Consider the following 12,218-nt stretch of genomic DNA (forward strand, 5'->3'; position numbering starts at 1 on the left):
GTGCTTATTTGCTTGATTCTGGGGTAAATCATTTTGCTTTTGTTTTGCCAGAAATGAATATCTTATATTTCAGAAGATAATTAAATTGGAATATGACTTTCCAGAAAAATTCTTCCCTAAGGCAAAAGATCTTGTGGAAAAACTTTTGGTAAGTATTTTTCTCATTTTATTATGTTACAGCATTGGTAAGAATTCCCTTTTTTGAGCTATGTTGATGAAGCTTTAACATTTCATAAATCTTTTTTAACTTGGAGTATAGTTAATAAAATGTATATTCTGAGAATTAGCAAAGATTTTCATGATGGCTATGGTGGACCAACTCTGAATTTGTCTTGAAATTTTGATTTTGCCATTTATTAGCCAAATTACCATGAATAAATTCTTTTACCTCTTTGAGTCTCAGTTTACTTACATGTAAAATAAGAAGTAATTTCACAGATGTATTTTATAGGTAGAAGTTCTATATGAATGTAAACTGCTATTGTTAGCTAGAATTACAGCCTATTACAGTTTTAATCTCTACAATTTCAAATTCTGATTGCAGAATTTTTTTTTTTTATTACTGAAACTAGTGAGAGAAAATTCTTTTACCTTTAATGGGTCAGTCTAAGTCTCCAAAGTATCAAATGTGTCATCTATGTTTGTTCAATAAGACTTTTATTTAGGATTTAGGTTTAAACTAAGGAGAAGTCTACAGCCATTTCTTGATTGGTAAAAGGTTTGTCTATTGGCAAGAAAATTCAACTGTTTGAACTTTTGGGATTTTCATGCTTGGATGTATGGCATACCATGATTTTCTGTAAAGTAGAGTTCTTGTAGATGGTGTTAGAACTTTTGATTAATGTTACAGCTCTTAACAGTATTACGTGTGGGTGGTTTTTTGCCTTTGTTGGGCCTTCTTTACTCTATTTAATATAGTTTAGGATTTTGCTGTCCATGGTAAAGTGACAGAAGAAAGTGATTTAAAGTGAAGGTTTTTGTACTTTTTTTTTTTTTTTTTTTTCCCCCCCACGAATTGGCATCAGTCATGGATCTGAATTATTCTATGTTTAGCAACACAGAATTAGTTCTAAATAGCATTTTATGGTGTTCCAAATAATGGCAAGCATTACAGAATTGCTTAGGAGGGGAAGGGGGATGGGGGAGGGAGGGAGGGGGGAAGAAGTAACTTTGAAATGAGAAATAGCTCTTAAAGCTCTTTATTTATGCCCATGTAGGGTACCTATAGTGGCATAGGCTTTGTTATTAGCAATTTGGGGGCTGAGTCTTTTTTGGCCTAGATTATAGAATGCAAGGAGAAGAAAACTGTTCTAGTAAAAGGTAGATTTGGTGCCTATCTGTATGCTGAATCAGGAAGTAGATAATATTGGGAAATAATGCACATAGTTCTCTTTGACCTGTGTCAAACCAGGTTTTCTGTTATTTTGTTATTTTGACTCAATAATGTTTGAAGTTTTCTGGTTCTGGTGTCAAGATAGATCACTTCATGGACACATTTAAATGACATTTATATGGTAGAGTTTGACTTTTGATAAAGTCAACTCTGAGAAGTATCTATTATAAATATTATCCCCATTTTATAGATATAGAAACTGAGGCTTTGAGGGGTAAAATCCCTTGGCTAAGGTCAAAGAGCCTAGTAAATTCTGGTGCTTGGACTTGAACCCAAATTTTCTGACTCCTGATCTTGGGTTCTTTCAGTTATACTAACATTTTTCCATGCTGACTGAATGTTTTTGGTATTTTTTTGAAAGATTTTTAAAGGCTAACATAAAATATATAAAAATGTTTTAAAGCCTCAGAAAATGTTTGTTAGAACTTTAACAACTGACCTGTCTGGTGACTTCATTATTTTTGACTATAGAAAGCCTTCCAAATCAGGAAATTTATGTAACCCTTTTATCAGATTTGTTTTAGAATTTAAGGACCAGGCTGGTGACTGATTATAAGAAATGTGTAATAGAATTGGGAGGCTATTGAACATGTCAGGCTCTTATTGTGTTTTCATATAGCTTTCCCTAGGGAATAGGTGTAACTAATTTACCCAATCTGAGTGATTTCACTAAATCCTTTGGACAAAATTATAATTGTGTGAGACTGAGCTAAAATTGCTTTTAGGGAATGAATGAGGGAAATTTCAGTAAATCTATAAATAGATTATGCTAAATCTTTTATTTTGCTATGAAATATGAAAGCCTCCTTTATTTACAGGTCAATTTTATTTAAGACATTATTGTAATATGTGTGTTTACTAATGCTCTTTTTTGTGTGCTGTGTAAGTCACTCCCAATTGTAAGAAGAAAATATTGGTAGTAAGAGATGAAAGAATGTAGGCAAAAGGAATTTTACAAAAACAATATGTAATCCTAAACTTATTGATTAGAATAGAGTTATGTTATACACATGTCTTTAGATGAATTGACAAAAATTACCTTTTTAGTGCTAAGTATATAAGCTTATAGTGGGTACTTAGTCAGTGCTCCTTGATTGATATCTGACTGCGGATTTTTTTTTAAGGTTTTAGATTCCACAAAGCGATTAGGCTGTGAAGAAATGGATGGGTATGGACCCCTTAAAGATCACTCATTCTTTGAATCTATAACATGGGAGGATCTACATCATCAGACACCCCCAAAGCTGACAGCATACTTACCTGCTATGTCTGAAGATGATGAAGACTGCTATGGAAATGTATGTCATTGTATCTGTATTGGCCCACTTCAGCGTTTGAGTATTTTAAAAGAAAAAAAAGTTATTTGTTCTTGTGATTTGTTTGGTTGAAAATATCTAGTTACTAGTTTCAGTGAGTTAATGCTATCGTGGTGGTATTCTACTGCTTTAAAAAAAAAAAAAAATTGATGAATGTACTTCTTAAATCTGGCTTAGGTCAAAGCCCCTCCATACCTTAGTAGATAGTTTCGTGAGTTGCTGTAGATTATCCCTGAATAATTTGATGGTCATCCTGCATTTAGTTATCAGTTGAATCCTTCCCAGCTTAGTAGGACATGCCACTGTTTAAATTTCATTCATATATTTTTCAAGAAGCTATTCCCATGTCATAGTGAGGAAACAGAATAGGACTTCAGTGGTTATATGGTAGCATCATGCCAATCTAATTTTAAGACAGCAGAAGGCAATAAATAGGCAAAGAGACACAGAAAGTTTGGTCTACTTTTTAATTTTTTTTTCTTCTTTTCAATTTTCAGAATTGAGTACTATGAGAGATGTAGAAGACCCTTACCCAAAATGACTACTCAGAGATCACTCAGTAGAAGGCAGAAAAGTTGTTTATTGAAAAACCTCTGGAGGATGAGCCCTCCTTCTAGGAGCTTTCTCTTCCTTATCTTACTATGGGACTGCTCATCCTCTGGTCCTTATTTAGCTTATCTTGGATAAGAGCAAACGAAGGGCATAATACCTCTTACTTTTAAATGTTGGTTTTCTTTATAGAGTAACTTTACATAGAATTAATAATCTTTAGCATGCAAAAGTATTATAGGAAGGGCAGTTTTTCCCAAGGCATTTATCCTATTGCTTTTTCAGTATTTCCAACTCTTCATGAACCTTTTTAGACTTTTCTTGACCATTTCCTTTCTTTAACTCATTTTAAACATGGGAGAACTAAGGCAAACAGCGATTTACCCAAGGTCTCACAGCTAGTAAGTGTCTGAGACTGGATTTGAACTTAAATCTTCTTGATTGCAGGCCTAGTACTTAATCTACTTTGCCACCTAGCTGTCCTAAAAGTCAAGGAATTGAGGACAATTGATCCTTGATGCAAAATAGCAAATTCCCATTGTCTGTCGTTCTTTTTCCTTAAACATTTATAAATTGCAAAATGTATTTTTATCTTTTTTTTTTTTTTTTTTTTTGCTGAGGTAATTGGGGTTGTGACTTTCCCAGGGTCACACAGCTAGGAAGTATTAAGTGTCTGAGACCAAATTTGAACCCTGATTTCAGGCTGGTGCTCTATATTCTGCACCACTAAAATGTATTTTTAAAAATCTCACTTCTCTCTTTTGGAAATCACTCATTAATGAACAACTGTAAATACTTTTCAACACCTGCTTTGTTCCCAGTATGATTGGGAAGGGAAATGTAACTTGAGCATAAGATATAACTTTTGTCTTCTAGAACTTTATGGTCTATTTGGAAAGAGAAGACTCACCTATGAAATAGAACAGTTGAGCAATAAGCTGCCTGGGGCTGATTATAATACAGAGTTTATAAAAAGAAAAAAAGCACTGGGATTTAATGTGGCAGTGATATATTTGGGGTTCAGCACCAAATGTTGAGGTTCGGTCATCTGAAGAATTTACAGTGACTATTCTCTTTGGCAAAAGGTAGGTTTATTTAGGAGATGAGGTTACAGACAAAATAAAGAGATACAATAGATACCAGGAATAGTAAATATGAAATAGAATTGGAAGAGCACATAGTTAGCAAAGAAAGGGGTTTTAACAATTAATAATGGAAAAGATAAAAAGAGAAAGAAAATATTTCATGAGGTTGGAGTATACCTTTGACTGAGGGGCTAAATCCTAAAAAGAGTTAGTTCATATGTTTCTACCATGTTTAACATATATTGGACTACTTGCCATCTAGTGAGAGTGGGTGGAGGAAGGGGGAAAATTGGAACACAAGATTTTGCAAGGATTAATGTTTACCATTTATCCATGCATGTGTTTTGAAAAATAAAAAGCTTTTAAAAAAAAATTTAAAAAGAGTTACAACAGGGAAAAAGATGCCATGAAACATGGGGGAGGAAGGATGAGGAGAAAGACACTAGAGGCCTGTCAGTCTTGACCCAAAAGGAGTTTAGCAAAGGTGGCATGAACCATAGGCAGATTTAACTATATTTATCTATAGATGTTTGAAATAACTTGGATTTCTGACTGGATACAGACAGCAAAGGGGGAACTCACAGTCTCCACAGAGGATGGGACTATAATTTTGAACTGATTCCCCATCAGTGGCTTTCCCCATTTGCCTCAGGATTTCATTAAGGTGTCAGAAAACCAAATTGTGGATACAATTATGAAGGTTGTTAATTCCCTTCTTGTGAAAGAGGGGCAGTGTTTATCTGGGAATCCAAGTAAGCAAATCAGTTTAGGTTGGAACCAAGTTTAGGATGCCAAAACCTATAGGCTGAGTCAGAAAAGGAGAGCCTAAGGTGGTAGCAGTCTTGATAGGGACTTTGGCAATAGGTCAGAATCCAAGATACTTTAATGTCTCTATCTCCTGGACTCTGTGCCCTCTTAAGGATTTATATGTTTTCCGTTCCCACTTTCTTTAATATGGGAGGCAGTTTGAATTGATGGGACTATCCTTAATATGCTTTATTAGAAGAGTTGTGGACACGGAGAGAAATTATCAGTGATCTGACAGAATGTCTGGTTCACTTGCTTAAGAAGAAATGAATGAATAAGTTGGTAAAGGACAACTTTGGTAAATATAGGGGAAGAAGAAAAGTATAGTTTTTTGGATTATATTTGCCTCCTTCTTTCCACTTACATATCTGTTAACTCAATGTAAGCTCTTATCACTTCATGTTTTGACAATTGGGGTAGCCTTTTTATTGTTCTCTTTTCTTCAGATCTTTCCTGCTCCATTCTATTCTCCACTCTGCTACTAAAGTGATCTTCCTAAATTAGGCCCAGGTTTGAACATTTCACTGAATTTGGTGAACTCTCCTTGTTCCCTATTGCCTCTTAAAAGACAATAAAGACTTTTACAACCAAGCTTCTATTCTTCTTTCTGAATTTCTTTCTACTTTATTTCCCTTTACTTACAATTCAGAAATACTGGCCTCTCTGCTGTTCTTCACACATCATACTATCTTCTGACTCTGTTCTGTTTTTCCTGGCTGTCTCCTTTGCCTGAAATTATCTCCTTTCTCACTTTTGCCTCTTGGCTTTTTTCAAGGCTGATATTCTATCCTCTTAGGGTGGACCTACCCTGGTTCCTTTACTGATAGAGCCTTACCTTTTGGGTCAGATACTATGTGTACTGTTTAGATTTGTTTATATTATGTTTCTTTCTTTAGAATATGAGCTCTTTCACGGTAGAGACCACATTTTGACTTTTTTTTTTTTTTTTTTTTTTTTTTGCATTGATTAGCCAACATGCTAGCACATTGTAAACATTTACTAGCACATAGTAAACACTTAATCTATGTTTTCTTGTTGAGGCTGTTGATAATTATGGGGGGAAGACGGAACACAGAAATTAAGATCTTAGAGATAAAAATCTGTGTTGTGTTATGAAGTGTGTTCCAAGTTTTATATACTTGTGGATGACACTCTTGTTATAAGTCACTGTAGGTAAAGTACAAAATGATGAAGAAAAATAGTAGCTAAATGTTAAAGCCAATAAGGAGGGTAAAAGTTGGAATATAAGTGAAGTATAGGAGGACATAGAGTAGATAATGGCATTTTGAAGGGATTTCATAAACATGCTACATGAATATCAGATAAAGTTAAACTATGTAAAGGTGGGTGTTAGGGATGGGGAGGGCAAGAGAACCATAGCAAGATGGCACAATTATTAGCGTGTAGCTAGAGACCAGAAATATCCAGTCTCTCACACTTATCAGCTTTTAGTCTTTATCACTTATCCTCACTTTGCCCCAGTTTCCTCATCTGCAAAATAATAATAGTACTTACTTTGTAGTGAAGAGCAAATGACCTAATAATTGTAAAGTGTTTAGAACAATTCCTGACACATAGTAGGTGCAATATAAATGTTAGCTCCTATTATTATTATCATTAACAATAATAATGAACTATCAATGAATGGAAATCCTTTGGCAAAAATTTATCAGATCTAGTGAGATTAAAATATTTAGTTGGATTATTGGAGTTGTATTACTGCATGTTGTTCTATCAAACGGGAGCATAGTTTCTGGATTTTTTGGGGGGCGATAACATTTTTTGATTCAATTAAACCTAGGTCCATGACCTTTAGGCTGGTCTGTTATTTTTTTTAGCTAACATCGTGTACATTGTGTTATGGCATGGTATTTATGGCAAATTAAATATATAACGTTAGAAATCTTTCCTGGAAAAACTGGAAATTAGTATGGCAGAAATTAGATATGGATCCACACTTAACACGATATACCAAGGTAAGATCAAAATGGGTCCATGATTTAGGCATAAAGAATGAGATCACAAATAGATTAGAGGAACAGAGGATAGTCTACCTCTCAGACCTGTGGAGGAGGAAGGAATTTATGACCAGAGGAGAACTAGAGAACATTATTGATCACAAAATAGAAGATTTTGATTACATCAAACTAAAAAGTTTCTGTGCATACACGATTAGAAGGGAAGTAACAAATTGGGAAAATATTTTTACAGTTAAAGGTTCTGATAAAGGTCTCATTTCCAAAATAGAGAGCTGACCCTAATTTATAAGAAATCAAACCATTCTCCAATTGATAAATGGTCAAAGGATATGAACAGACAATTCTCAGATGATGAAATTGAAACTATATCCACTCATATGAAAGAGTTTTCCAAATCACTACTGATCAGAGAAATGCAAATTAAGACAACTCTGAGATACCACTACACACTTGTCAGATTGGATAAGATGACAGGAACAAATAATGGTGAATGTTGGAGAGGATGTGGGAAAACTGGGACACTAATACATTGTTGGTGAAGTTGTGAAAGAATCCAGCTATTCTGGAGAGTAATTTGGAACTATGCCCAAAAAGTTAAAAACAAAACTGTGCATACCCTTTGACCCAGCAGTGCTACTATTGGGTTTATATCCCAAAGAAATATTAAAGAGGGGAAAGGGACCTGTATGTGCCAAAATGTTTGCGGCAGCTCTTTTCATAGTGGCTAGAAACTAGAAGATGAATGGATGTCCATCAATTGGAGAATGGTTGGGTAAATTATGGTATATGAAGGTTATGGAATATTATTGCTCTGTAAGAAATGACCAGCAGGATGAATTCAGAAAGGTTTGGAGAGACTTAAATCAACTGTTGCTGAGTGAAATGAGCAGAACCAGAAGATCACTATACACTTCAACAGCAATACTGTATAAAGATATATTCTGATGGAAGTGGATATCTTCAACATAAAGAAGATCCAACTCACTTCCAGTTAATCAGTGATGGACAGAAACAACTACACTCAGAGAAGGAACACTGGGAATTGAATGTAAACTGTTAGCACTACTGTCTATCTACCCAGGTGACTTATACCTTCGGAATCCAATACTTAATGTGCAACAAGAAAATTGGATTTACACACATATATTGTATCTAGGTTATACTGTAACATGTAAAATGTATGGGATTGCCTGTCATCTAGGGGAGAGAGTAGAAGGAGGGAGGGGAAAATTTGGAAAAATGAATACAAGGCATAATGTTATAAAAAAAAGTACTCATGCACATATACTGTCAAAAAAATTTTTTATAATTATAAAATTAATTTAAAAAGAAAAAGAAAAGGAATCTTTCCTGGAACAAATATGGGATTTTCCTCTCATCTTACAGATAACAGAATGGAAGCTAAAAAAAGAGCAGATATCCCAGTCATATTGGTAGTAGAAGTCGGAAATTTGTAGACAAAGATGAATCTAAGTCTTTTAATTCTAAATTTAGTCCTTAGCTTCACCATATTGTTTCCAAATACAAGAAATTTTAAATTTTAATTTAAAGAATTTTATAAATGCAATATTTTAAGTCAATATTAGCTAACCTAAGTTTATCTAAAAGTGGAGCAAATCTTCCCAAGTTTGCTCTATATTCCATTCTTGTACTAAGTTCCAGTCTGATTACTATCCCAAGGTATCCTTAACTATCCTTTAGCCAGTGTAATTTTGGTTCTGTTCACATTAATTGTATTGCAATTCTGGTGATTGCAGCCTGAGAGTGAGGTGGGTTGGTGGGCTGGGCATATGTGGGCTGTAGGGAAAAGAATTATATTTTTATCAGGCAAGATAATAACTTTTTTCCTCAGCTGTGAAAGGGGGATACTAATGCTTATACTACTTGCTTCACAGAGTTGTTAATGAAGGAAAATACTTCACAGATCTTACAGCACTTTAGAAATATGAACTGTTATTACTTGTTTGTTACTAATTGGTCAGATTTAAAGTCAAATCTTGAGTAGCTGACATTACCTAGAGAAAGAATTCTCTTTCTACTCCATCTTTGTTCAGAACCATACACTTTTTCCATCCCATGCTAGTTTTGCTAGCCAATTTCTTCTGTGTTGAACAATCAGTTCTTGTCTAGCTTTAGTGAAAAAAAGCAGTTGTGTATTAAATACCTGTTCGGTTAGCTGGAGAGCACAAGAGATAATCCTTTTAGGTTTTCTTTGGTTTGTTTTTAGAAGCTGGTCTTTATACCATGTATATTTGAATTCTGAGACTATAGGATTTTAGAATTTGAAGACATTCCAGAAATCATTTACTCTGTCATTTTTGAGATGAAATGATTGTGGAAGAGCCTCAGAGAGATTGTGATTTTAGTCAGGGCCCTACAGGTAAGAGGCAGTACAGCAAGAATTCAGATTTGTGCCCTCTGACTTTAGATTCACTGCCATTTTCCTTTTGCCCCCCATATATACTACCTGTGTCTGATAGTATAAATATTGTTTCATCCTTCTGAGCAGGAAGAGGACAAGCCAAAGGGCTATCTTCCCACATATAGCCTGTGTCATATTCAAGTAAGCAATATTTTTATGATAACTGACTGTTATCACTGGACTGTTACTTATAACACTTAGAGTGTGAGCCTTGGAATAAGGAGCTACTAACTTTAGCTCTATGTTCTTAGACACTTTCTAGCTAGATCCTATTTGCCTTGTTCCTTGTCTGTAAAATGAGCTGGAGAAGGAAATGCATTACCAGTATTTTTGCTAAGACCACCCCAGATGGGGTCATGAAGAATACAATTGAAATGATTGAACAACAAAATCAGAAAAACTGAAATAAAAATCCGATTTTGTTTTTTGGTCCTTCTCTGTTTCTATATACATATATGGATCTTCAGTGTGACCTAATGAATTTTGCCATTTCTAAGACTATATACTAATTTTCTATTTTATATTTGATTAAAAATTTTTTTAAGTAATACATTATCATTTATGAGAGGATTTAATGTTTATGCAGTCTTTTAAAATGTGGGACATATGAATAGTTTAGTGTAAACCAGTAGAAATTCATGATGACTTTCCCGTTTTCTCCCCTGTAGTATGACAATCTTCTAAGCCAATTTGGCTGCATGCAAGTTTCATCTTCGACTTCTTCACATTCTTTATCTGCTTCGGAGACTAGTCTGCCCCAAAGATCAGGCAGCAATATAGACCAATACATTCATGATCTGGACAATAATTCTTTTGAGCTGGACTTACAGTTTTCTGAGGATGAGAAGAAATTATTATTGGAGAAGCAGGCCAGTGGAAACCCATGGTAAGAATGCTTAAAACATCTTTAGATGTAAGTTGTTTGGGTGCTAACCGAAAGTTTTTAGAAATGATTTATTTATTTTATTTTAAAATGACTTGTTGAGTGATGTTTTTCATGGCTATAAATATAGCCCAATGTCTTCCTTAATGATTCCATGAAAATGTGACATTGAGGGGAAAATGCATTCATAGTGAATTTCTATACTTGAAATAAGTAGTATAGCAATGATATGCAGGCTTTATATTCCATAGAACTAAAAGCATGGAGCCTCACAAACCATCTGAATGATGATAGTTCAGTTAAGTTTCTTAAATTTGTGGTGGGATTAGGTCATGATTTATTAATAGTATCCTTACTGTGGAAATTTTTAAACAATTTAAGCATTTTAAAACTACTAGGTGAAATTCTCTGTGCTTTTCCCTGGGAAGATAGATATAAATAACACAGGCTCTGTCCTCAAGTCATTTATAGTCTTATTGGGAGACAACACAGACAATGCTGACTGCACAAATAATTCAGAGTGATCTAAGTGTATATAGGAGAGGCCCCTGAAATTCTGTGTGAAAATTAAGATGAGAGAAATCACTTTTTTGCAGGGGAGTGGGAGAGTGTAGAGGGTTGTTCAGGGAAGATTTTGTGAAGTTGGTGTGTTGTGTTTTGGGCTCTGAAGTAAGAAGTGAAGATTGGTGTTTAAGAGAAGTTTGTTGTTCTGGGCATGGGTGTGGGGGTATGCAAGCAAAGGAACTGAAATGAAAGAAAAAATGATAAAGAGTACTCCAATTTGACTGGAATGCATACTGCCTGAGGAGCAGGGGAAGTCCTGTGAGATTAAACTCTAGTTAGATTGAAACCAGATTATGGAGAGCTTGGAATGTTAAACTCAGGAATTTATACTTTATTCAGTAGACAATGGTGATCTGCCAAGAGTGACACTGTGATGATGATATTTTGGCTTTGAGGTTTGTCTGAAAATGTAATAGGAAATTTGGTAGGTTGTGAATTCCTTGTCATTAAAGGTTTTCAAATAGAAGATGAATAATTGCTCATTAGGAATGTATATTGGGGCTTCATATTTTGGGTGAGGTCCTCAATCTGGTTTTTTTATACATCATCTTTCATTCTCTGTACTTGAGTAGAACTTGTTTTTAGGAAACAATTTGTTTAAGAAAAGTTATTTTTTTTTAAAGTTTATTTATATATTTTCCCTCACTTAATGGTATTTTATTTTTCCAATTACATGTACATTCTAAATTACATGTAAAAAAAAAAAGGGGGGGGAAATCATGAAAGCAAAAAAGAGTGCAAATTATGCTAAGTTTATCAAATTTGGTGATCTGACAGCATTACTACTACCATATACAATATTATCTTGGTTTTGCTCACTTTACTCAGGATCAGTTTATATAAGTCTTTACAGATTTTTATAAAATCTATCTGCTTATCATTTTGTTCTTAAACAATAGTATTCCATTGTGTGGTACGGAAATGGTGAGGGGTCACCATTTAATAAAAAAGGCTGGAGAGAGCTCTAGAGAAAATCAAAGTTTATTTTACATTCTTAGAGAAGGGCATCCCACCCTTTGAGCAGACAATAGAAGACTGGAAGCACCTCCTGTGGGCAGGACAGCACCTTTAATCCCTAACGCAAAATACCCCCTCCCAAAAGTAACTCTCATCCTCATTGGCTGAGAGTCTTACATTCTACCCACGAAATTGAACTTGACCAATAAGTACATAGTTGCCCATGTGTGGCTGAAATAGGGAAGAGATGATATCATTGGAGG

The 12,218-nt window shown here is 34.5% G+C and overlaps 1 protein-coding gene across 10 annotated transcripts in view; it reads left to right on the forward strand.

Annotated features, from left to right (window-relative positions):
- Positions 1-12,218, forward strand: part of PDPK1 (3-phosphoinositide dependent protein kinase 1) — a 157,180-nt gene that overhangs the window by 112,505 nt on the left and 32,457 nt on the right. For all 10 annotated transcript variants that reach the window (XM_074279860.1, XM_074279854.1, XM_074279858.1 and 7 more), the window contains 3 exons: positions 52-148; positions 2,518-2,691; positions 10,220-10,437. In XM_074279860.1, the coding sequence (XP_074135961.1) occupies positions 52-148; positions 2,518-2,691; positions 10,220-10,437 (489 nt within the window). The remainder of the gene's footprint in view (positions 1-51; positions 149-2,517; positions 2,692-10,219; positions 10,438-12,218) is intronic.

Source organism: Sminthopsis crassicaudata, chromosome 1, assembly GCF_048593235.1.
Source record: "Sminthopsis crassicaudata isolate SCR6 chromosome 1, ASM4859323v1, whole genome shotgun sequence".
Taxonomy (NCBI): Eukaryota; Metazoa; Chordata; class Mammalia; order Dasyuromorphia; family Dasyuridae; genus Sminthopsis; species Sminthopsis crassicaudata.